At 35.7% G+C, this 25,408-nt stretch overlaps 1 protein-coding gene across 1 annotated transcript in view; it reads left to right on the top strand.

Annotated features, from left to right (window-relative positions):
* IMMP2L (inner mitochondrial membrane peptidase subunit 2) overlaps positions 1-24,701 on the top strand; it is a 950,803-nt gene extending 926,102 nt beyond the window's left edge. The window contains exon 6 of the mRNA XM_049783675.1: positions 24,358-24,701. Coding sequence (XP_049639632.1) covers positions 24,358-24,480 — 123 coding nt within the window. The 3' untranslated portion in view covers positions 24,481-24,701. The remainder of the gene's footprint in view (positions 1-24,357) is intronic.
* Positions 24,702-25,408: the final 707 nt, after the last annotated feature.

The raw sequence follows: 25,408 nt of genomic DNA, 5'->3' as shown, positions 1-25,408 counted from the left end.
TCCATGGCTCCCATTAACTAATGAATAAGATCCAGACTCTTTAGCCTGGCACTCAGACCTTAGTCAGAAAACAGCTTTCTTTGCCAACTTCATTGCTTATGATGCCTTTTGGGTACACAACATGCCCTGTGTGCTTGTTCATTCTTCACCTCCTCTCTCAATCCCTGATTATTCAATAGTGGCAAAACAGATGTTTATGAAACTTTTGCCATTCATTTTTTTTTTAAATAAGGGTTAGGAGTAATGTCCCTCCCATTGATGCTAGCGCTGGTCCTGAAGGTTTTTCTCCCACAATCATATTTGGGAGTTACTAGAGTCTTACCCTGGAGTGTTTAGGGGCCATGAAAATATCTGATCTTAAGCATTCTAGAAATGTACTCTTCCACTTGATCTAGCTCCCTCTCTCTGTTCCTACTTTATAAAGTATTATTTTTCTTCCTCTGATCTTGATGTTCCTGCTACTTACAGCCAAAGCAATATTAAAATGTTAGCTTTGGGAGAGAGACCTCACCTTATTAACCTTGGCAGTTTCCAGAGAACATGTCATCAGTAATAGACACATTATCTTTTTCTTTTTATGATTTGTGCCCTTCATTAGGAACCACTGCTCTGAACAGTGTGCTGCATTAGATTGTCTGTCTTCCTCTCATAACTGTCTTTATCGTCTCTCTATCATTACTCTGGTGCAGCACTCCAAATTATACTGCTACTCTTAGGTTTGGGAAGTTTTCTGTAAGCATACTTCATTCTATCAAGGATTACAACTCCTTTCCTCTCCTAGGTTATTGGGTTATTATCGTTTTTTTTTTTTTAAATCAACCTATTTTTAGCCTATAAAACTACAAAATATATCAAGTAAAAACATACAACTTAAAAAGAACCAATTGAAAATAAGCAAATCCATGGTATTTAGTGCATTCATAATATGGTACAATCTGGTTTTAAAATGTTTTTATCACACCAAAGAAAATCCCATACCCTTAAATATATTAATGCTAGTGTGTACAACTGCTGGATGATATTTAAGTGTGGCTTAATCAACATAAATTATAGTGCCTGAGTTAATATGTTAAGCAATCACCCTTGCTTCCTTCTCCCCCCCCTACATACATATTTTCATCTTCACCCAGTCCCAGGCAATGACCAATATGCTTTCTTTCTCTCTGGATTTACCCATTTTGGATATTTCATCTGAATGTGTTTACAATGTATTATCTTTTGTGGCTGGTTTCCCTCACTTAGCACCATGCTTCCTAAATTTTTCCATATTCATATATCAGTACCTCATTGCTTTCTAGAGATGAATTATAGTCCATATTGTATGCACCACAAATCCATTATTTCAATGTTTAGCTATTTTGGGCAGTGCTGCTGTGTATGTTCATCAACAAATACTTATTTGATTACCTGTTTATATTACTGTTAAGTATATATGTGTGTATATATATATCTTAGGGTATAATTGTGGGTCAGATGGTAATTTTATGTTTATTTTTTCTGAGAAAGCATCAAATATTCCCTCTTTTATTTAAGTGTGAAGTATGTCCAAGTTGCCTTCTCACAAAGACTTAATTATATATGAGATCACATCTGTTTCTATGTGTCAGAACTTAAAGCTTTGATTAAAAAGTAGTTAAGGACCTACATAGAGGATTTCATTTTCATTCCCCTTAATCTTTCTCTGAGACTTAATCAACTCTCTCCCCCACAGTTTATTGTTTCAATATAATTTCTTATTGTTTTCCTTAGTCTGTAATTTTATCTGAATTTGCAAGCTCTTCATTCAATGGGGAAGGCAGCCAAATATTTTCTTCCTTATCACTATTCAGATAAACATGTTCTGGTTTCTCTGTTTTTTTAAGGCTATTTAGCTATTCACTTGTCTGTGATATTTACTTTTATTTAAGTCCAGAGGTCCAGAGCTTAAAGAAGAAAATGTAGAGAAATAATCATTGTTAAGTATCTCAAAGCCCGGGGAGCTCAAAGAAACTCTTGATCAAAATGGATGGTGGGTCAATGCATCTCGGGACCTGTGGTGCTATGAATTATCTGGGCCACCTAAGTGCTCAGGTTTCCTTTAAGGGACCATGTGTTGGGAATTAAATCCCAGCCAGGAATATATTAGACATATGCCCTAATCAGAAAACTATCTCCTAGTTCCTATAAAGATATTTCTATATTTTATGATTTTATCATAGTTCTAGGACAGAAATTATGATAAATGAAATCTCCTATATTTAGGATACTTAATCCATAGAGAAAACATAGTACCACTATTTTGTAATATTAACAGTGGCACAACTAAAGGAACATTCTTAAATTTGTCAGTGTTAGCCATGTTTGATATCTAAATTTTGCTGGGGAAAACAGCTTGTTTTATAAACATTTTATAATTTTTGTTTTTGCATGAACAAAACAAAGTGTGCCAAAGTGTTTCCATTAAATCTTATTATTGAACAACCTACCTCATAATTTAATAGTTTAACACTCAGAATATTGTGTGTCAGGAATTTGGGAAGGGCGCAGGTAAGTATTTTGTATCTTACATTAATGAATTGGTAGGGTTGGAAGATCTACTTCTTTATCGTTTTTTTTTTTATAGTCATGGTTTTCTTTATTGAACTAAAATTTAAAAATGATATTACTCATATGCATGATGGAGTTGTTTCTTTTTTATTTTAAACTTTTTATTTCAAGAACAAATACAAATCTCAATGAAAATATTAGTGTTTTAATATTTTTCATTTTAATTAATATCTTTATTTAAACACCTTGATTACAAACATGATTGTGGTTGGGTTTTAGTCATGTAAAGAACACCCGCCTTCACCAGTGCAACATTTCCATCACATCACCAATGTCCCAAATCTCCCTCCTCCCTTTCTAATACATCTTCTTTACACAGATATTTGGGGCCTTTTGCATTTTTCTGTCTCTTTCCATGTGAGATTTCATTCTTAAGAGCTTTTCAATGTAGTTTGAACTTTTCACAGCATGGTTATACTTCTGACATAATAGTTCTTAAGAGGAAAATAAATAAAAATAAAAGCAAAATAAATGTCATGGCAATCACCACCAACAATATTTAAGCAGACAAATAAATAGGTTTCACCTCTTGAAAATTGCATGAATGTAGAGAGATTATGTAGCATAAGAGCATTTGAGTTGGAAGGCTCTTTTTAGGTCATTTTTGACACAGAAAAATTAATATAACTTTTATATTTTTTACTATTTATCAAATAATCAGATTTTTTTTAATTTAATTCTTTTGAAGAAATATTATATGATCAATAAAATGTGTAAGGGTCAAGTTCATCTTGTCAATCATGTATGATGAGAAATTCCTTAACTTTAAATTAGTTTTATCTAAAGCAAAGACATATTTTGACATTTTATTAATAACAGATTATCACTGAGTACCTGCCATATAAGTGCCTGTTACATAATAGACATTTTTCTTAGAGGTCCTTCTAATCATCCAAAGAAGGAACATATTGTATGGTTGTAAATAAAAATTAGAGTGATACAGAATTGGATTAAGAAAGTTATTTCAGTAAAGATTTATGGGAAAGTTTTGCTGAATATTAAAATATGGATAAAATAGGGGCCGACAAGGTGGCGCTATAGGTAGGGTGTCTGCCTTGCAAGCGCTAGCCAAGGAAGGACCGTGGTTGGATCCCCCGGCGTCCCATATGGTCCCCCAAAGCCAGGGGCAATTTCTGAGTGCTTAGCCAGGAGTGACCCCTGAGCATCAAATGGGTGTGGCCAAAAAACCAAAAAAAATATATGGATAAAATAAAGATATGAGGTTGTGCTGAAGAACACAGAATAGTAGGAATAAAATCATAATTAAGTAGTAATAAAGCAATATTTTTGAGTATTATTATTTGATTTGTAGTTTGGAGAATTCACTCTGACCTTTGCTGAGCACTAGCAAATTTATATGTAGATTACATTGGGCCCATGGTAAAGAAATGGTGAGAATAAAGAATGGAAATATGGTAGATAAGCATAATATTGTGATTTGTTTTCTTGTGTGATGGGCAATATTCAATTCTGAACATTTAGCAATATAGCGTGTACCTGTTATGTATAAGTTCAAATTAAATCTTGTCGCATTACTGCCATTGTAATTGTCTTTGAATGTCAAGCAGCATATTCCATTTGTTATAGACCCTGAAGTAGGTTGGATAATCACAGACATGATCTAAAAGAAACCAAAGTTTAGGAAGTCAATATGGTACCAGTATATATAGGAATTGTACTAGGGAGTTTATGAGAGGTTACTGTGTTTGCCTGGGTAAGAAGAGGTAAGAATTCATTGTTCCTGGATGGTAACAGTGAAATTAAAATGGAACAGAAAGATTCAAGCAAGGAAGAACCCAACAACAACAATATGAGTGTAATGAAGCAAAGACTGAAATCTAATTATAACTCTCAAGTTGCAGATAAATCTGAGCAATAGGAAAGACTCTTAAATCAAAAATCAGGATAATCTATTTACTCAGGAGAATGGATAATGAGCCAGTGTTTTTACATGCATTGTGGTTTTGTAATAGGAAGATGCCCTTTGGGATATCCAGCACTCCATTGAGAATCAGGTCTATAGGATGGGATAATGGGAAAATGAATATATAGTTTTAAAGGTCATTGTCAGAATTAGGGAAGTTGAATAAGACTCAGTAAGTTCAACAAGGGTCAAAAAAGGAGAAAAATAGACAAGTTATAACTCCAGGGAGTATCTACACTCAAAAACCAGGTGATCAAAATCCAGAAAAGCTAACTGTTCAGAGTACCAGGAAGAAATAAATATTGTCTCTGGAATAACTTTCTAGAGAAGGTAATTAGTAGGGTTAAATATTTCAGAGAAAAACAGACAAGACAAACTACTGAAAATGTTGATCTGAGTCTTTAAGAATGCATTTCTAGGCTGGAAGGACTACTTTAGTTGACTGGAATACATGCACTACATATGGTCCCCCAAGCACTGCCAAGTATGACCCCTGAACACTGCCAGGTGCAATTTAAAAAACTGAAGGGAAAAAAAATCCAAATCCAACCCAAACCCACATTTCTGTAGAATCGTGAAAACTTAAGCTAGTAGAGGTTAAGCAGTAAGTCAATGGCCAATAACTGGCACCATTTAGAATGCAAGGTTATTTTGCTAGAAAACTCATACTTCCAATGGACCTTTTAACTGGTATTGAAATGCTGGGAGAAAAATCAAGAAAATACTGCTCATTTACCTAAAAGCAATTTCTTTGTGATCTTTCACTGAAGTAATGCAAAGTGACAATAGAGTCCTCCATTCTTCTTCTGTTCATTACTGCAAATGCCTTTACCAGAGGCAGAGGTCTCTGAGGGATGTTACCTTAATCCAAAGAATTTTGTTTTTATTGCTTATCTTGGTGTGTAGAAAAGCTTCTTTAAAGCTCAGCTTTATAGGAAAAAAATAGAAACAGCAATAATGATGTTTTATTGCCATTGTACAAAACATTCTAGGGATAAATATATCCAGACAAGATTTCTTGCAATCATTGGTATGCTTGTAAACCAGTATCGCAAGCTAACCAGATATATTCTCAAAAGTATGACTTCTAATTGAATATAATTCATAGTTGACAATGGGATACAATTAATTTGAAATTTGAATATTTAATTATTTTTTCATCATATGGCAAATTAGATTTCAACTTTACCAAATTGACTAAAGGACTACCATAGTAATTAATATGTAACAAAATACTGTGCTAGAGTTTTGTCAATTTTGCATTTTTTAATTCTTGCTGATTTTATATTGAGAAAAATAAGACAAAGAAGTAGAATTTAAAAAGACAGTATAGTAGCTACTAATTTTCTAATAATAAAGCTCATGGTTGTCACACTTTGTAACTCTATTCATCTTTTTTTTTTGAACATCTGTGCATCACATTATTAAAAACCCAGAATATGTTACTGGTGGTGAATGCAAAAATTTTTATGACTACCAAAAACATTCTCTATGATTAGTTTGGAATGAGATACCCATCCAGACGTTTAGTTAAAATTTCTTTTAAACAATGAAGAACTTGTCTTTTCTAATTAAAATAGATATGGAGGGCCAGAGTAGTGTCACAAGCAGTAAGGCATCTGCCTTGTCCCCCTGGCCTAGGATGGACCACTGTTTGATCCCCCCAGTATCCCAAGCTAGGAACAATTTCTGAGTGCATAAGCAGGAGTAACCAGTGAGTGTCACCGGGTGTGGCCCAAAAACCAAAACCAACAAACAAACAAAAAACAAATAGACATTGAAAAGCCATTGAGAAGAGCCTAGGTGAAGTGGCAGACGTATTTAAAGGATAAAGAAGTTTACTGGGACCCAAGATTCCAATGCAGTTAATACTGGAATTTTCATAAAAATACCTTGATCTGTGCATAACACTTTATGCATACTTTATTCTGCTCCTCTTTCATAGAGGAAATTGAGATTTTTAACACTGGGAAAGTAAAGACATTTGGTACATTCAGACAAAAGAATCAAATGTATTGGAATCTTTATCATTAGCCAAATTTCTTTAGTTTTCATGGATGATCAGGGGTAAATATAATACATTTTTCATGCTAGTGATCTGACCATATAGCATTATACTTAAATTTATAAAACATCAAGAATTTTAATACTAAATCTCAACCTATTGCATTATAAAAACTAATTTATATGTCATATAATAAACATGCTTGGTAAAAATTGGAATAATTTACAAATTTCAAATTTGAATTTGAAGGGTAAAGGCATGAATGATCCATTACTGGATAATATCAAGGTAAATTATTTTTTTAACAAGATAAAAATTGTCTCAATATGTTCTCTTATTTTCCTTAGTTACTATAAAATTTTCAACACTTCATCAGGTATGTACATATATACATAAAGGATAATATAAATATTATATAATATATATTGACACTAATGCTGGAGAGACAGTGCAGCAGATAAGGCACTTGACCTATACACAGAAATTTGGAATTGATCTTCTACCACATATGGTTTTTCAAACCCCACCAGGATTGGTTTCTGAACACAGAGCCAGAAAAAAATTATGAGCACTGCTAAGTTTTGTCCCAATCTAACACACACACACACACACACACACACACACACACACACACACACACACACACACACACACACACATACACACAAACATTTTATGTGTGTTAGTTTAATATAAAGGAGAGATATGACTGTGGATTATTCTATCTAATTTAGTAAATGTTTGGAATATAGAAATGTTCTGTACATATAAATCAAACAATACTTTTCATTTATCTTAAATGTCACATATTATTAACATTCAGGTAATCACTATTCATATTCATACTCAAAACTTTATATGTTACTCTTAGCAAGTTTCATTTATTGAAATTATGAGTGTATACACTACATCCCAGTGAAAGACATTATGCTAACATATTTATTGATCAAATGCTGAATAAGTCTTTACTGACTTTTCTGAATTAACTACTATAATTAAAGTACAAAAGGACTACTAATAATTGTGGGAACTCAAAATTTGAAAATAAAAATAATAAAATCAATAGAAGCCCAGAAAACTTAACTGACAGCTAACTTAATTTTCTCTAATACACAAGGAGGCTAGTAATCAACAAATTGATTTCAATATCTAGAACTAGAATTAGATCAATATGCTTCACCCATAATATTGAAAAAGAATTAACAGATATAAGTGCTATATTTAAAGCATACAACATAATGACTTAATGAGCATATACAGTCTGCAAAGGTTATAAAAATATTTACCACTTGGGGTTAGAGATACGATATGTGGTTAAGGCCTTTGCCTTGCATGTGGCTGTCCCTGGTTCAAACTCCTTACCATATGGTCTTATGAGCACCACAAAATGGTCCTTGGAGGTTATACCTTGTACAGTAGTACTTCCAGATATTAAAAACCACATTTTTAAGCCCTTGCATGGAACCTTAAGCCTACTTGGCTGAGAATCACTGCAAAATGCCACCAGACCTCCAGAACACTACCTGGAAGTTTTCCCCAAAAGAAAGATCAGTAGAGCTGAGAGCCAGATGGATCAGTCAATGGTAGGAAGTATGTGACAAATAGTAGGGGAGTGAGGTTAGGGCAGAGAAGGAACCACTATGGCAATGATAGTTGAAAAGGATCACTCTGGACAAGAACTCGGTACTGAAAGGGGAGAAAGAGATATGCATGATACCCCTTTAAGAGCAATATTGAAACGGTGTTTAAGGGATGCCAGGGGAGAATATCTGCCACAGAGGCAGGTAGGTGAGAGGTCAGGGGGTGTTACAGAACAAGGACTTTCAAAGATCTTCAAGAGTGATGTTTCAATCCTGAGAATGTTGATCATTGAGAAATTAAGAAAATATACAATTTTGAAGGACCATATAGATAGTGCTAAGAAAGTTGTATTTTATTTTATGTTTCTTGAAGGAGTGGATGGATTTTGGGAAGTCCACACCTAGCGATACTTAGCTGCTACTCTTGTCATTACCCATGTGTGACCAGGGACTGCATCCATGCCTTTTACACAACTAAGCTTATCATCAGCTCTTTGAGCCATCACTCTGGACTCTGGATTTTATTTGCAGAAGCATTTTCTTTCCTTTTCTCTTAAACACAATTTGATCTATCAGCACCATTTTAAAAGGGATGGGGGGGTTTCTGATACTTCTGCTTGCTACTCCTGCCTTTCCTTTCATGAGATTTCAGTCTAGGTGGATTTTATTGTTACGGCTTAGAATCTCTTTTTCTTCCAACTTCTTCAGTAGACTGTATAACTTAGCAGATTACTCTTTTTACAACCTCCACTTCTGTAGAATACATAGATTAAGCCTATAACAACTGCTCTCTGTCTGACTATCTCTGTTCTGCCTCTCTCTCTCTCTCTCTCTCTCTCTCTCTCTATCTATCTATCTATCTATCTATCTATCTATCTATCTATCTCAAGGGGTGGAGAGTATAACACCTTCAGTTTGCTTAGTCCTGCTTTGTGCTTACAAATCACTCCAGGTGTGCTCAGGGAACTGTGTAAGTGCCTGGAAATTGAACTTGGGTTGAGTGCGTGCAAAGCAAGTGCCCTTTGTACTGTACTGTTGCTACAGCCCCTGTCTTTCCCTCTACAGTCATGAGTTCCTTAAGACCCAGAGTTAAAGGCTCACACATTTAAGTGGATTTTGATGCCTCTATGTACATTATGCTTTTCCACATCTGTGTATTGAGTAAAATAGTACACTTTAGGGTCTTTTCCATTTCTGTATTTTCCAGAATGTTTTCTTTTATGCACACCAACATCACCACATTGCTATAATATGCACTAGCTTTCTTGTCACTGCCAGCAAGCATTCCTTACAGCCCAGTGGCTTGTAACATGCCCTGCTGCTACAAATCAGCAACAGTTCCCAAACACAGTGGCAAGGATGTGTACAAACCTTAATGTGCAATGTTGGGGTTTTTTTCTGCAGAAAATGAAAGGCCCCATGTGTCCCTGGGGTAAGAGCAGGTTTATAAAGCACTGATGCAAGGCCTCTTGCCAAACATTACAATTCCATGCCTCTGCAGTGCATTTCATTGAAAAGTCTAGTGGAAAGGACTTTAAACTAGGAACAAGTGCTAGGTTATGTGCCTCTGCTCTAACTAGGTGACTACAGGCAGTGCATTTTTGCCTTCATTTCCTTTCATGTCAGATCAATAATTAGTCTTAATTTCTTACACGTTAATCATTTCTCAAATATTATCATTCTTTTGTTTTGTTGAGAGGAGCATACTGGTGGTGCTCAGAGCTTACTCTTGGCTCTTCACTCAGGAATTAGTTCTGGTGGTGCTTAGGGAACCATATGCTGGGGATCAAACCCAGGTCATCTGCATGCAGAGTAAGCACCATACCACTATACTATCTATTGTTAATGCCTTGAAGCATTATTGTTTCACTGGAATATGGCAGTGTATCAATATGTCTCTTTGTTGGGAAAGGGACTAATTTATTCTGACTTGATCATTTTCTACCTGATTAAGTATAAAAGGTTTTATCGAAAGATGCAGAATAGTTCGCTGAGAAGACAAGTTGTAAATCAAAATTGTGCATTTGGCAGTTAGCAATGCGAGAAAACATACTGAACTGATGAGATTGGCAACTGTTATTATGGATACTTCCTGACACTCCTATCTCTGTATGATTATTTTTATATTTATATCAATCCCTTCAAATTTATAGTCCCTAGTCTGTATCCAACTGACTGACCCAGATTATGTGACTTTTTTCCTAGTTGTTGGTAAGGAAAAGGACTATTTATACTGTTATGCATACTTTATTGAGTAAGCAGTAACATAGGTCATTGCTCTCACCAAAACTTAAATATGCAGAGGTTGCTGGAGTGATAGCCCAAGTGGTAAGGCATCTAAATTCTGCCTTGACCCCGCTATCTTAAGACGGACCATGGTTTGATCCCCTGATGTCTCCTATGGTCCTCCAAGCCAGGAGCAATTTCTGAGTGCATAGCCAAGAGTAACCCCTGAACATCACTGGGTGTGGCCCAAACACCAAAAACAAAAAACAAAAACAAAAAAAAACTGATAGTGTCTTATATGCATGATTATACTTACAATGATCTGAATTATCTCTTGTCACCAAATCCTATCATGTTCCCCTCAAGCAGTTAGTAGACATTTCTTGAACAAAATCAGTTGTACTCACATTTTTGGTCACTCTTTTAATATATTTTATTATATTATGTATGTGTCTGTTATAAGTCCAGTATCCTGGTTTATGGTGAGTGTCTCATAGAAAGTTAAGATATGCAATTACTGCTCTAACCACAGAGTTATTGCAAGGTAAGGACCAGACAGAATACAGCAAATCATTAATTCCAAATTACCATATAGATAAAAGAGATTGGGGTCATGAATAATCTCTAGTCACAACAACACAGAAAGCAGATCTAGTTTATCACAAGTACAGCTCAGTAAAAATGATATTTAGAAAAGATTATTTAAAGAGCATTTTATCTATCAAGGCCTCCAGGTATTCTGATTTATTATTGGAATAAGTTAGATCTCTAGATTAATATAAGACAGTATTGCTTTAGTCTTGCAGAACATTCACCAAATTGCTGGCAAGTTGAATTCTAAACCCACCTTTGCGGGGGAAAAGTCATGATAGTGATAAACAGTGTTCATTATATTTAGAATATTTTATCTTAGGTCTTATGTTAGAAATATCTTGCAGAAATTTAATCAAAGAAAAACTTAGCTTATATTAAAAATTGAGATATTTTTCTCTTCTCCTTCAAGATCTATTTAACTTAGAATAGACATTTGGGCTGGAGAGATAGCATGGAGATAAGGTGTTTGCCTTGCATGCAGAAGGTCAGTGGTTCAAATCCTGGCATCGGCATCCCATATGGTCCCCCAAGCCTGCCAGGAGCCATTTCTGAGCATAGAGCCAGGAGTAACCCCTGGGCGCTGCCGGGTGTGACCCAAAAACCAAAGAAAAAAGAATAAACTTATTTTCCCTTTGCCTCTTAGCTAAGCATCAAGTGTATTTATGTGTTCTCTCCATAAAAACTGACATGGCCTTATAACTTTCACTTTTATTTATATTCTTTTGTTTCAGGTGATTTATTTGGTAAACTTCATTACTTCCTTTTTTGAAGAAAATAAGAGTGGAGGACATGTAATTGGGGAGAGATGCTTATAGGTTGGAAAGTAGATGGTCTCTCCAATGAACAGAGGTAGCATCCTAGAGGAGCTGTACATTAGAGTGGCTGGGTGAATGTTCTTTTGGCTGTCCAATAGTTATATATTGTCTCAGTCCTCCACCAAAGGCAACCTAATCTGTCTCAGTGGCTACCTGCTGATTGGTCTAATTATGGTATATAAAACTATAGCAAAAACAGTAAAGATGGCTATACCTCTCTCCTTGTATATTTGTCAGAATTATCATTGTTTATTTCTTACATAACAATAGCACATGGAACATCAGCTACTAGATAAATTAACAATGAGATATCAATCAGTAGCATTATTCATCCACTGTGGATGATTGTGGATACTACATGTTACTATCTAAATTATATTCAAGTATTTCATCACCTGCTTAATCAAGCTGCAAAATAAGGAGTTAGACCACTTCAACTTCAGTGATTTGATTATGTGGTAAAGAGACTGGTGCATAAACATTAATTCTGGGAAATTAATTCATGAAAATTAGCTGAAGATACCCCTAGAGGCCTGTTTTGTATCTATTTTTGCATAAAATGTTGAACTAACTACTTACTGAAGGTATCTTGCGGGGACTAGAATGATTATGCAGAATTCTGTAGTTGTGTACAGAGAAACATGAAGAGGCCATGAAGTGACCTGAAAATGCATTCTGATTAAAGCTAAGTCTTGAACAGGAAAATTGCTTTGAAATGATTAAAGTTAAAATTGTCAGTAATGAAGGAAAACACTTGTCTTAGAATGAGGTCTTTCAAAGAGAGAGCCTCTTTGTGAAGCTTTTGTAAAGCATATGGCATCTTTTTTTGATTGCAAAATACTGGATTATATCAACCTATCATATTGTCTCAATTTTGAAATTAAGACAGGGAAATAAAGATAAGGGAAAAGTCAGTCTATAGGATAGGGAGATCTTTTATATCCATTTAATAGAATTCTCCCCAAGGTTTGGCCACCACCTCTGCTCCCAGTACACTTTTGTATATCTATCATATGGGGTTGTGTTTTGATATTAGTAAAAATATTTTTTTCTGTACAAGTCATGAGTCTGAGATTAAAAAATCATGTTCATTACTATCTCCATATCAATACTTACGAGGGTGTGCTTCACATCTAAAACTAATTTTCTATCTTACTACCCTTAACCTCTTTGCTAAATTATCACAGTTGCAGGTATTAAGAAGACTGTATCAGTTATAAGAGGTGTCTGTAAACAGCATCTATTTTAAGGGTAAAATAACACTCCCAGCAGAGACTAAATCAACATCCCTAATGAAGCATATTAATATTTCTGTAGCCACAAATATATATCAGTAAACTAAATAAGGTTTTTTAAAAAGAGCTATCATACCAGCGTAAGCCAGGCCAGTTTTGCAAGCAGAAAGTCATTAAAATTTTTTAATATTTTTGGAGCTCTTTGGATTTGGCACTGCAGATAATGAACTCTAGGTCTGCCTTCCTGCCTTTTACAGGAAGGAAGGAAAGCATTCTCATCTAAGGTGAACATCCTTCAGGGCAAAAACCCTAATCTTGTTGATTCATTGAGGAAAGAAATCTTTGCTTTTTCTGGTTGGACCACATACACATAAATAGCACTCTTCCAGTTATGTGTATGTGATTAGAGATCAGTCTCAGTTTCCCAAAAAGAAACTTCCTGTTGCTGACTTGCCTTTTACTTGATCTGCTCTTTTCTAACCTATTCATTTCCTCGAGCTATTCTACTTCCCTTCTCTATATCCATGTATATCTTCCCCAGTTCTGATCTTAGGAGTTCTAATACCTTTATGGACATTTGTAAAAAAAAATTTTTGGTAGACTCCCATGATTCCCAAGAACCTAAGCTTTTCTCTTTCTCTGTATCTGTTTTTGTTTAGAGGATTATGAGTATCTGCTCAATGAATATAGAAAAACACCTTTGGAAGGTGTATACAAGTGAAATGCCTCTAGTGTGTCAACAATAATGAATAAAAAATTCAATTCTTCATTTTAAACCATGGTTAAAAATAATGAAGATAAGGTTTATGATAAGACTCAAAGTGATTCAGCAAATGTCTGAGACCCTGAGTTTTATCCCAGGCCTAGCCCTTCACCTGGAACTACTAAGCATGGTCCTAGTGACACCCTAGAATGATTAATCCCAAGCACTGAGCTAAACATAGCTGGCTTCAACTCTATAAAAATAAAGAAGGTACAATCATTTCCATTTTTAGTCCAGTCTTCTATGTTTAATATCTCTTAATATTTATTGAAAAGTGTAACTTCTTATTTTTCTAGTGATACTTATTTTTTGTCTGTATACTTCTAAATCTATTAAACTTACTGTGACCATGCATCTGATTGTGCCAGTGTTTATAAACAGATGTACTTTTATGTAGTTTAAAAATTATTTTGCTTTCCTCACTTCACTGTCTCTGGCTTTGTTTTAAAGTATGCCTTAAATACTGCTATGACGTCTAATGACATAATCAAAAAGTTAATTCAAGTCAGGAAGACCATACCAGATACTATTAGAATATCGCTCTTTGTAGAGACTACCAATCCTCACTATTGAAGCAGAGCTTGCTGTTCTCTATTTGAGTTCCATCAATATTTGACTCCATTGTTTTTTTTTTTTTTTTGTCAACACCGATAGTGCAATGTAGCAAACAGAAGTGTTTGACCAGCTATTTCTGGAGACTGGCATTTTTATGATCTTTGCTGTCTTCCTGTAATTGGAGATGACCTTCTCTTCAATATTGGTAACTTGTACACAGTTCCTTACTCCCTCAAGGTTGAAAACCAGTTCTTTGTATTCTGCCTGATACTATCCACTTGCAGCAGCATATTGAATGTGTGAAACTGAGGCTATGAGTGAAATCTTGTGTTTCTACTCAGTGACCTATTTTTCTACGCACTGTTCCCATTCCTGGTCTCAACAGGGCTAACAGGACAGCATTTCTCTTGGTAGTATGCCAGTTCAGAAAGAGTTTTGATTAATTGTGTGTATGCTATTAGAGATAAGCGAGGAGAGAATTGAGACCAATGAAGAATGTGACCACTACAGTGCATATCTGGCTAAGATATCAGGGGCTTGAATTGATTCTCCTATCAAACAAGCATCTAAATTTGGTCATACTTGAGATAAAAATAACAGCACAATGAGGAACATTATCTAGCACTTCCCAACAACTCCATACATTCTTTTATTTAAAATTTTTATTTTATTAAAACAATTGTGATCTACAGAGTCCTTCATAGTTGAATTTCAATTTATACAATGCGTCAGGACCTTTCCCACCACCGATGTCAACCTCTCTCCACCAATGGACCCAGAGTGCATCCTATACCACCACCCTTTATCTCCTGGCCTGCCAGTGGAACAGGCCCCTTTGAGTTTAGATTGTGTAAGTTTAGGTCCCTTGATTCTATTATTGTTGACATTGGCTTAAATATTTAGATTTGTCCTTATTTATTTCCCCGCCAATGCATCCAAGACTACTTGGCCTTTCTATATTTCTCTCCTCTTAGTTTTATACAAAAATGTGGGAATAATTGGTAAAATAAAGTAATTTGTGTCCCAAGGTTCTATGAAAAAGGCAGGAGTCCCGATTTGAAAGATGAGAGATAAGATATACAATAAATAATACAAAAAGGTGTTAGTGTGGCAGGGTTTGTGTGTGTGTGTGTGTGTGTGTGTGTGTGTGTGTGTGTGTGTGTGTGTGTGTGTTTGGTTTTGGTTTTGGTTTTTGGGTCACACCCGATGGTGCTCAGGGGTTATTCCTGACTTTGTGCTCAGAAATCACTCTTGGCAGGCAAGGAGGTCCATATGGGATGCCAGGATTCTAACCACCGTCTGTACTGGATCAGCTGTGTGCAAAGCAAACACCCTACCTTACCTATGCTATCTCTCTGGCCCTATCTTTTTCTTCCCTCCCCTCCCTTCCCCTTCCCTCCCCTTCCCTCCCCTCCCTCCCTTCCCCTCCCCTTCCCTTCCCCTTCCCCCCCTTCCCTCCCCTCCTTTCCTTTTTCCTTCCCTTTCCTTTTTTACTTTCTTTTCTTTCTTCTCTCATCTCTTTCTTTCTCTTTCTTTCTTTCTTTCTTTCTTTCTTTCTTTCTTTCTTTCTTTCTTTCTTTCTTTCTTTTCTTTCTATTTCTTTCTTTCTTCTTTCTTTCTTTTCTTTCTTTCTTTCTTTCTTTCTTTCTTTCTTTCTTTCTTTCTTTCTTTCTCTTTCTTTTCTCTTTCTTTCTTTTCTTTCTTTCTTCTTCTTTTCTTTCTTTCTTTCTTTTCTTTCTTCTTTCTTCTTTCTTTCTTTCTTTCTTTCTTTCTTTCTTGTTTTTTTTTTTTTTGGTTTTTTTTTTTTTGGTTTTTGGGCCACACCCGCGATGCTCAGGGGTTACTCCTGAATGTCAGCTCAGAATAGCTCCTGGCAGGCACGGGGGACCATATGGGACACCGGGATTCGAACCAACCGCCTTTGGTCCTGGATCGGCTGCTTGCAAGGCAAACGCCGCTGTGCTATCTCTCCGAGCCCCTTTTCTTTCTTTCTTTCTTTCTTTCTTTCTTCTCTTTCTTTCTTTTCTTCTTTCTTTTCTTTCTTTCTTTCTTTCTTTCTTTCTTTCTTTCTTTCTTTCTTTCTTTCTTTCTTTCTTTCTTTCTTTCTTTCTCTTTTTTCCTTTTCTTTCTCTTTTTCTCTTTCTTTCTTTCTTTCTTTCTCTTCTTTCTTTCCTTTCTTTCTTTCTTTCTTCTTTCTTCTTTCTTTCTTTCTTTCTTTCTTTCTTCTTTCTTTTTCTTTCTTTCTTTCTTTCTTTCTTTCTTCTTCTTTCTTTTTCTCTTCTTTCTTTCTTTCTTTCTTTCTTTCTTTCTTCCTTTCTTTTTCTCTTTCTCTTTCTTCTTTCTTTCTCTCTTTCTCTTTCTTTCTTTCTTTCTTCTTCTTCTTTCTTCTTTCTTCTTTCTTTCTTTCTTCTTCTTTCTTTCTTTCTTCTTTCTTTCTTTCTTTCCTTTCTTTCTTTCTTTCTTTCTTTCTTCCTTTCTTCCTTTCTTCCTTCCTTCCTTCCTTCCTTCCTTCCTTCCTTCTTCCTTCCTTCCTTCCTTCTTCCTTCCTTCCTTCCTTCCTTCCTTCCTTCCTTCCTTCCTTCCTTCCTTCCTTCCTTCTTTCTTCTTCTTCTTCTTTCTTTCTTTCTTTCTTTCTTCTTTCTTTCCTTCTTTCTTTCTTTCTTTCTTTCTTTCTTTCTTTCTTTCTTTCTTTTGCATATGCACAGAAAAATATGGAGAAAATAGAAAGAAAAAACTTTTGGCCGAAGAACAGGGAGAACTTACCCATGAAACATCCTGGCATAAGACCAAATACAGGCTCCAGGCATACTAAGTTGTCTAAACCCAAAATCTTTCTCTGTGGTCCCAGTAAAATCTCTTCCCAATCACAGTTGTTGTGGTCAGGTTTCTGTAGTGAGAGATCCTGTTTTTTTATAGATCTGTTGTCAAAGTTAGGATAACCTCATACATTCTAAGAAAAAACAGTTTGTTTATAGATCTTTAGTACCCTGGGTACAAAACTTGATAAAAATTATTTTGTTTTATGTATTTAGCTAAAACAGTTTTTTTCTTCTCTTTTTTTTATTATTTTTAGGTTGATTGGGTGTTTGATAAGTCCACCATTTGGACTTTATTCATTGGGTATATTAGTGTTGAGGTATTTGGGAAAGACTCTATTGAAAAACAAAACTTAAATGGTTTTTATAGATGTCCCATGAGTATTATTGAAAGAACAGAAATTTGGGGAAATGTGATTTTTAAAAGACATGGGTATTGGAGTAAAAAGTTGATGTATTCAAAGTTTTTGCACAGTTTCATTTGGTTTCTAAATTCAAACATAATCATATATAATCTAATAACTGTAGAACAAATATCTATTAATACAATCTTTTATTTATGTGAAAATTTCACTGTCTTCATATGTGTTTAGTAAATTCACCAAAGGCAAACTTTATGTATTTGTTAATAGTGCATATAATATACATTTATTTTCTCTTTATAGAAAACATACTGTTTTTGTTTTGTTTTTGGATCATACCCAGGGTAGGTCTCAGAGGTGTTATCAGAGCTCAATTTTAATCTGCCTGCATGTATAGCATGTACTATAGCCCATTGAGCTATATCATTCAGGTCTGATAGAAAACTTTCTATTCAAATAAACTTGATACTTATTTTTCATCTTGCTTCTCATGCTGACCATCTTTTGGCCTCTCAGGAGACTATGTGGTGCCAGTGCTAGAGATTGAACTCAAAATCAACTCATACCAACATAGTATGTACTCCAACCCTTCCTACTATTTTAATGGCCCCTAAACTTCCCTCCCCTATATTTAGGAAAAAAATAATTAAGGAAAGGGAAAGGAAAAAAGGGAAGTTTATGGGGGAGTTCTCCTGAAGAAGGATTCCAGATAAAAACCTTTCCTCTTTTATACCTTTTTAACAAAGATGGAGGTGAACATTTTTCATTGAATTTAAAGCAGGTAGAGGGTAGAACAGAATATAAAATTAATTTTAAGGCATCTTCTTCCACATTTATTTTCTATCCTTCTTAAATTATTTTCCACATTATTCCATTTATCCTACCACTAGATCCTGTTACTTTATCCCATCTTTGCAAATTGCCTTTTAGAAAAGGGTACCTTGAAGCCAAGAATATAGGAATAGGAAAAGGGAGTGGAAGGAACCAGAGAAATAGACACCTGTGTCCCTGGCACCTGAAGGAAAGCTTGGACTCATAAAAGCTGTGTTTAGTAGATGCCAAAATAACTTTTCAGTGCAGCCAATTCAATCAACGACAGGCAGTTCAGTATAAATTCTGTCCATGTGGTTTCTTGGCATTGTAAGGACCAAACAAATGAGTTGACCAATAACACAGATCACTTTCCTTCCAGTCAGTAATTTTGGTGTTTTCTAGAACAAAGATTTTGAAGAGAGGGTAGGAATATCTAGGGAGTATGTACAGTCCTCTCTTGAATTATTAAAAAGAAATGGAGTCTTGATTTTATAATGTATTATAATAAATAGAAAGTTGAAAAGATATGAAGAGGGATTCTTAATTATTTTTACAGATGGAAATAGATCACCTAAGCAGTTTAAGCTAGTTTAAGAATTGAAACAGTTCTCTTCACTCTCAAATACCTTATTATTTAAATCTTAATATGATTGTTAATTCTAGATCATTGATTCCCCATTATTATGCAGAGTTCCCCTATGCTCCTCTGGGAACAATAGACTTATTATGTAAGATCTATTATGAAAGGTATGAAAGGTCCGTTAAATCCATTAATCTGAAGGGATAGTCCTATCTTCTCATCTTGAAGATAATGCAAATATTTAATACATCTTTGTTGCTGTATTTTAAATTTTTCTTGAAAAGTAGATCTGTTGTCCCTGAAGAATAAAGTGAATCTATTGAAGAAGATAACTACATATGTACACAGATGAGCAAAAAGGAGAGAGTAGAATTTCAAAATGTTGTTAGTTTGGGTTAGTTGTTGGATCCCCTGAGCACTGCCACAAGTAATCCCTTTGAGCAGAGCCAGAAGTAACCCTGAGCATTTCTGGGTGTGGCTCCAAAAAAAAAAAACAAACAAAAATCAACAAAACAAAGATGTTGTTTATTTGACAAGTTTTATATGCAGCCCCCTTACCCTATGTGCCTATAAATACTCATTTTCTTTGCAAGAGCTTAGTTGGGGTGAGATTTACAACCTTATTTTTATTCACTTAAAAACAGCCCATTTCAGCCTATGGTCCATTGTTCAGATCAGCACAGAGAGTGAAAGACCACCTCTGATTATGTAAAATGCAAAAGGGTGTTTATTCAGCTGTAGCTGGGCACTCTGTCCAGAGACAAAAGCCCTGTATGAAACTAACATGCAGGTTATATAGAGTTAACCGGCTTCAGCAGGCTAAGTATTTCATTGGTTAATACAGTTTAACTTCCACAGTATACAAGATTGGCTCAATTTTCATTTTCATTCCCTGGTCCATCCTTTACACAGGTGTCTCACGTCTCACAGATGACCTAACTCCTGCTCCCCTCCCCCAATCTGGTATGATACCCTTTGGGCTGAAAAACAGAATGGCCTTCATAACAAGGAGCTTTGGCCTGAGAATTCGAGGGGGCTCAGTATCTGAGGAGGGGAAAGTGGGAAATAACCTTTGAAGCTGCTACAGGATTGATGCTTATTATAACTTCAAAGGTCTGAAAAACTTTTTGGGCTTGATATTCCTTAAGGCAAGTGAGACCTACCAGGGTTTGATCCCCAGCATCTGATATGCACCTGCCAGGAGCTATTTCTGACCACAGAGCCAGGAGTAATCCCTGAGAGCCACTAGATGCACCCCTCACTTCCACTCAAAATGAAAGAAAGAAAGAAAGAAAGAAAGGAAGGAAGGAAGGAAGGAAGGAAGGAAGGAAGGAAGGAAGGAAGGAAGGAAGGAAGGAAGAAGGAAGGAAGGAGGAAGGAAGGAAGGAAGGAAGGAAGGAGAAGGAAGGAGGAAGGAAGGAAGAAGGAGAAGGAAGGAGGAAGGAAGGAAGGAAGGAAGGAAGGAAGGAAGGAAGGAAGGAAGGAAGGAAGGAAGGAAGGAAGAGAAAAAGAAAGAAAATTATCTAGGCACCAACACAAGGAAAACCTAGCATTTTTGATGGTTCTTTTACATTTACAACTTATAGATTTTCCTTTTATTTCCAAGATCACTCTTATCTAGGTGGTGCCTGCATCTGCATTATTCCTCCTTTCTTATCTCTCCTAAGAGCTCAACATTTGCATCTCAATGGAATGTGGTCCTCAAAACCTTTGGGCTACTTCAGGACTGGATAGTTTCTTAGTTTTATTATTCCCTGAAAGCTCTTTATTAGAGCCCCTCTAACATTCTGCAACAAAGGTTTAGAATTAAAGACTCAAAGCTTTTTGGCAAAATGAGTGCAGCTTTAAAAAACAAACCACAACAAAACCTGAATCAATTATGCCCTAAACTAGGAAAGCAAGACACTATATTATCAAAATTTCAGTCAAGCAAAAATATTGACAAATAAACGGTATTAAAAAAAATTAAACTAGGGGCTGGAGAGATAGCATGGAGGTAAAGCGTTTGCCTTTCATGCAAGAGGTCATCGGTTCGAATCCCAGCGTCCCATATGGTCCCCTGTGCCTGCCAGGAGCAATTTCTGAGCATGGAGCCAGGAGTAACCCCTGAGCACTGCCGGGTGTGACCCAAAAACCACAAAAAAAAAAAAAAAAAAAAAAAAAAATTAAACTAAAACTTGGAAAAGTCAATAATGGTTTAAGCAACAATCCAATAGTGACAATTAATTTTCAAAAATGGTAATTAAAATGACTGAAAAAACTATTCCCTAGCTGAACTGAATCCAGAAAAATATCAAAAATAGAGAAAAGTTGCAGAGGACAGATTAATCTTTGTATATAACCAAATGTTGCATCCAAGGAATTCTTTACAATTGATTAATTTCACATTTTCTGAGTTTGAAGCAAAAAGAAAAGTACAGAACTTGATTTCCCAATGTTAGACCAGCCAGAACCACAGAAGATTCTGAGACACCAGAGATAGTCAAATAATAGATTAAGTTTATTAGATAGCTCAGTACTGAGGATCCCAGGCCAAAGAGACCTGAAAACCTGACAGACTTCCGCATATACCTACACTTTTTGACATGGGGCTCTTTTTTCATTTTCAAATCTCTTGGTAATTCTAATGATTTGCCTATCTCTTATATCATTATGGACTTATGATTACATTTGGATCCATGTGATAATACAGGGTTGTCTTTTTAAAGTCAACTGATCTGTACCCTTAATTACCCCTAATTTCATTGTAATATTCTATATTCATACTTTCTCCAGATCAGGTTTTTAACATTTTTGGAGTGTGAATGTAATGGCCAGAGGAGGCTATTAATCTGCTTACCTCACCGTTAGAATATAATATTGTCTTTGACCCATGTAAATATTTAAATCTGAACCAAAATGACACTATAAACAAACTATAAAAAAACTAAATGAAAATAGAAAGAAATGAACCTACTATATTAAACAGTAAAAGGACTAAAGTTGGGAGGAAAAAATAATAAATTCAGTTAATAAATTTTAACACAAGATCCTGCCATTATATTGCTAGAATGACTTTAAGGACCCAATAATTGCAAAGAAAGCATGTCCTTTCCTGTAAATTTGATGTTGTTTATACTTATGATGTAATGAGCTTGAAACTAATTTACGTTTTTATGGTAGTATAAATGTTTTATTGTTGTGGAGAACCAATGTTTTCTATGGAAGAAAGGAGACTAAAATGTGGAAATATAGAATTGCTGTGGTTTTGCTTTCTTTAGTGTTTTTTCTCTGAAATAGCATTTCCTTGATAAATTAAATCAAGATTTTTAAAAGACATATCCAATTCCAGGTGGATTAGATACGAAGAACGATATTCTTAATAGTGTCAAAAAATCTTTAAAGACTCCTTGTAAAATTGAACTGTGTTTTTTGTTTGTTTGTTTGTCTGTTATTGTTGCTTATATATTCTCAGTGAGGCCAGTTGGAATTCTTTGTAATCATACCTTCTTTGCTGAACTTTGAATCACTAGATGTTTATTGCTTTGTACTTTGTAACACATTCACCTAAAGTTAACAATTCATCAACTAAACAACTATTGATCTTCTACCCATTTGCAGGTGGCCAAAAGGCATTAGGAAAAAATATCTTATGGGTGGGGGTGTTGCAGAGCAGGCAGGGTGCTTATTTGCCTTGTAGGTGGCCAACCCATCTATCACAGGACATCCATATGCCCCTGAGTAAAATCAGGCATGATTCCTCAATGTAGAAGTGGGAGTAACCCCTGAGTATCTCCAAGTGTGTTCCCCAAACAAAATCAAACAAAAATATTTTTGGAGTGGTCCACACCCAGTGACGCTCAAGGGTTACTCCTGGCTGTGCGCTCAGAAATCCATCCTGGCTTGGGGGATCACATGGGACGCTGGGGGATGGAACCATAGTCCATCCTAGGCTAGCTTGAGCAAGGCATACACCTTATGCCCTGCTCCACTGCTCCCACCCCAAAACAAAAATGTTATCAGGGCTTACCAGATCCTATGAGTCAGAGTGACTGCCTTGTACTCAGGAGATCCTGATTAGATATCTGACACTGCAGATCAACCCCTAAACATCTTAGGAATGATCCCTGGATAAAGCTGGTGTCCATAATGTTTATTTTTCAAATCCTTAGGCCTTACCATAGTGGAATTTTAAATTATTGGGAAAGTAGAGAATTCTGATAGCCTCAGTATTCTGATAGCCTCAGCAGTCAAAAAACCCAAAAACCTCTCCCCCCAAAAAAATAAAGAGAGGAAATATGTCATCAGAATTCATTAGTCTGGAGGGAAAATTTGGGAAATTAGAGATATAGAGGCCGGCGATGTGGCGCTAGAGGTAAGGTGTCTGCCTTGCAAGCACTAGCCAAGAAAGGACTGAGGTTCTATCCCCCGGCGTCCCATATGGTCCCCCCACTCCAGGAGCAATTCCTGAGCGCTTAGCCAGGAGTAACCACTGAGCATCAAACAGGTGTGGCCTGAAAAGCCAAAAAAAAAAAAAAAAAAAAAGAAAGAGATATAGGTCATTTTACAAGACAACTTGCTTGCCTTTCAGATCAGTTAAATGAAATGTTAGCTAAAGCATAATAATGACAATTATGATGCAATTTATGGACGTTATTAAAATAATCATAAAAGACAAATGGTGGGGCCGGAGAGATAGCCTGGACGTAAGGTGTTTACCTTACATGCAGAAGGTCAGTGGTTCAAATTCCGACATCCCATATGGTCCCCTGAGCCTACTGGGGGCGATTCTGAGCATAGAGCCAGGAGTAACCCCTGAGCGCTGCCAGGTGTGACCCCCCAAAAAAAGAGAAAAAAAATGACAAATGGAAATTTGTGAATAGAGGCTGTATTGAGCAATCTTTTGGGGAGTACCGGTATTAATTATTCTGTGTATTATAGTGATATTGCTCATAGGTCTTGGTCCTAGGGGATACCTGGTTTTCTAATTCTTTTTAAAAGTGCCAAACCTGAGTTACCCAGTAGACTTGCCATGGAGGTTTCACCTAATTCTTATTGCCCTCCCAATTGATGGGACAATATTTGGGGCTATTTTTTTAACATTTATTTTTGCAAATCCTTAAGCCTTTCCACAGTAGAATTCTGAATTATTGGGAAACTAGGAAATTCTGAAAGCCTCAGTATTCTGATAGCCTCAGAAACCAGATTGAAACTTCCTAGATTTATATAGTAGGCTATTGAGGTGACTGACTCAGGAGTTAGACTGCTAGTTATAATTACTTGGTAACTAAATGACTTACAGCAAACCATTTATTTGTCAAGGCTTAATTTTGTTATACACAAAGTAGATATACTAGTATTACCTAATTTAAGTATGGAGTAAAAAAGATATTTTACATGAAAAACACCATTTTAGATTTTTATGACATTCAACAATCATCTTTCATGGAATGCCAAATCAAATGCCTGTTTTCAAGACACGTCCAATGATTTATTTCTTGCTTTGTATTTTTCTTGGGTGCAGGTTTCCCTAGGACTTCTGCATGCCCATGCTACACATATCCTGTGGCCTCCAGAGCGCTGGCAGAAATTGGAATCTGTGCTTCCCCCAGAGCGCTTGCCGGTTCAAAGTGAAATAACTCCATGAATCTTCCTGAATTGCTAGCTTGGGATAACAACACCACCAATTCCAGGAAAAGGGATGGAGAATCAACCAAAAGACACGATTACCTGCAAGATGATGCTGTGCAAGAAATATTTCTACCATATTCCAATAATCTGTATTCTTGAAGAACATGTTTAAAAATAAAGTGTTCAATGGCACATGATTTTGTGTTAAACTTTGATAGCCTACAATTAAAGCTTCCCAAAAAACATTAAAAATATGAAAATTGTACCCCCTCTATCTTGAAGTCAGCCAATTTGAGACAATTTGTTAGGCAATTTGATTGTTAGTTTTGACTTGGATGCTTGCTGCTGAAATAATTTAAAAATTAAAATCTGATTAAAGTAATTAATTGTCACTTATTATTCAAATAAAACATGTTATACACCAAGTTTGGAATTACATGGTAAGTGACAGTCTCAAAGTATCATGAAAGTTAGGGGAAATAGTAAAGTATGTAAAAAAAAATACTGATTTGTTCAGGTTCTGTTTTTGGTATTTGGTGTTAGTTATCTGGTCACCATGGAGAACAAGAAGACACAGAGTGAAGAGGATAGAGACAGGTTCATTAAGACTCTGGACTGAAAGCCCCAAAGTCAAAGGGACTTGGAGCACTGAGGGCCCGCAGGCAGAGAGACTTGGAGTTCTGAGCATGGGGTAGGCACACAATTTATATTTTTCAATCCACATATCCATACTCCATTAAGGTACATATAAGTAAAGCTGATGTTAGGTTAATCCATGCATCTTATTTATGAGCCCTGTTGGCTTGTTGTTGTCCAGTCCCTGCCCTCTTAGAGACCATGGAAATTTTCCCAATCTCATAAGGCATGACTGGCCTGGTATGTTTTGTTTTCCTAGGTTCAAGCCCAAATTATAATGGCACCACTGTGGTTCACATTTGGTAATT

Source organism: Suncus etruscus, chromosome 1 (genome assembly GCF_024139225.1).
Source record: "Suncus etruscus isolate mSunEtr1 chromosome 1, mSunEtr1.pri.cur, whole genome shotgun sequence".
NCBI classification, from domain to species: domain Eukaryota; kingdom Metazoa; phylum Chordata; class Mammalia; order Eulipotyphla; family Soricidae; genus Suncus; species Suncus etruscus.
This window is presented reverse-complemented; position numbering and strand designations above follow the sequence as displayed.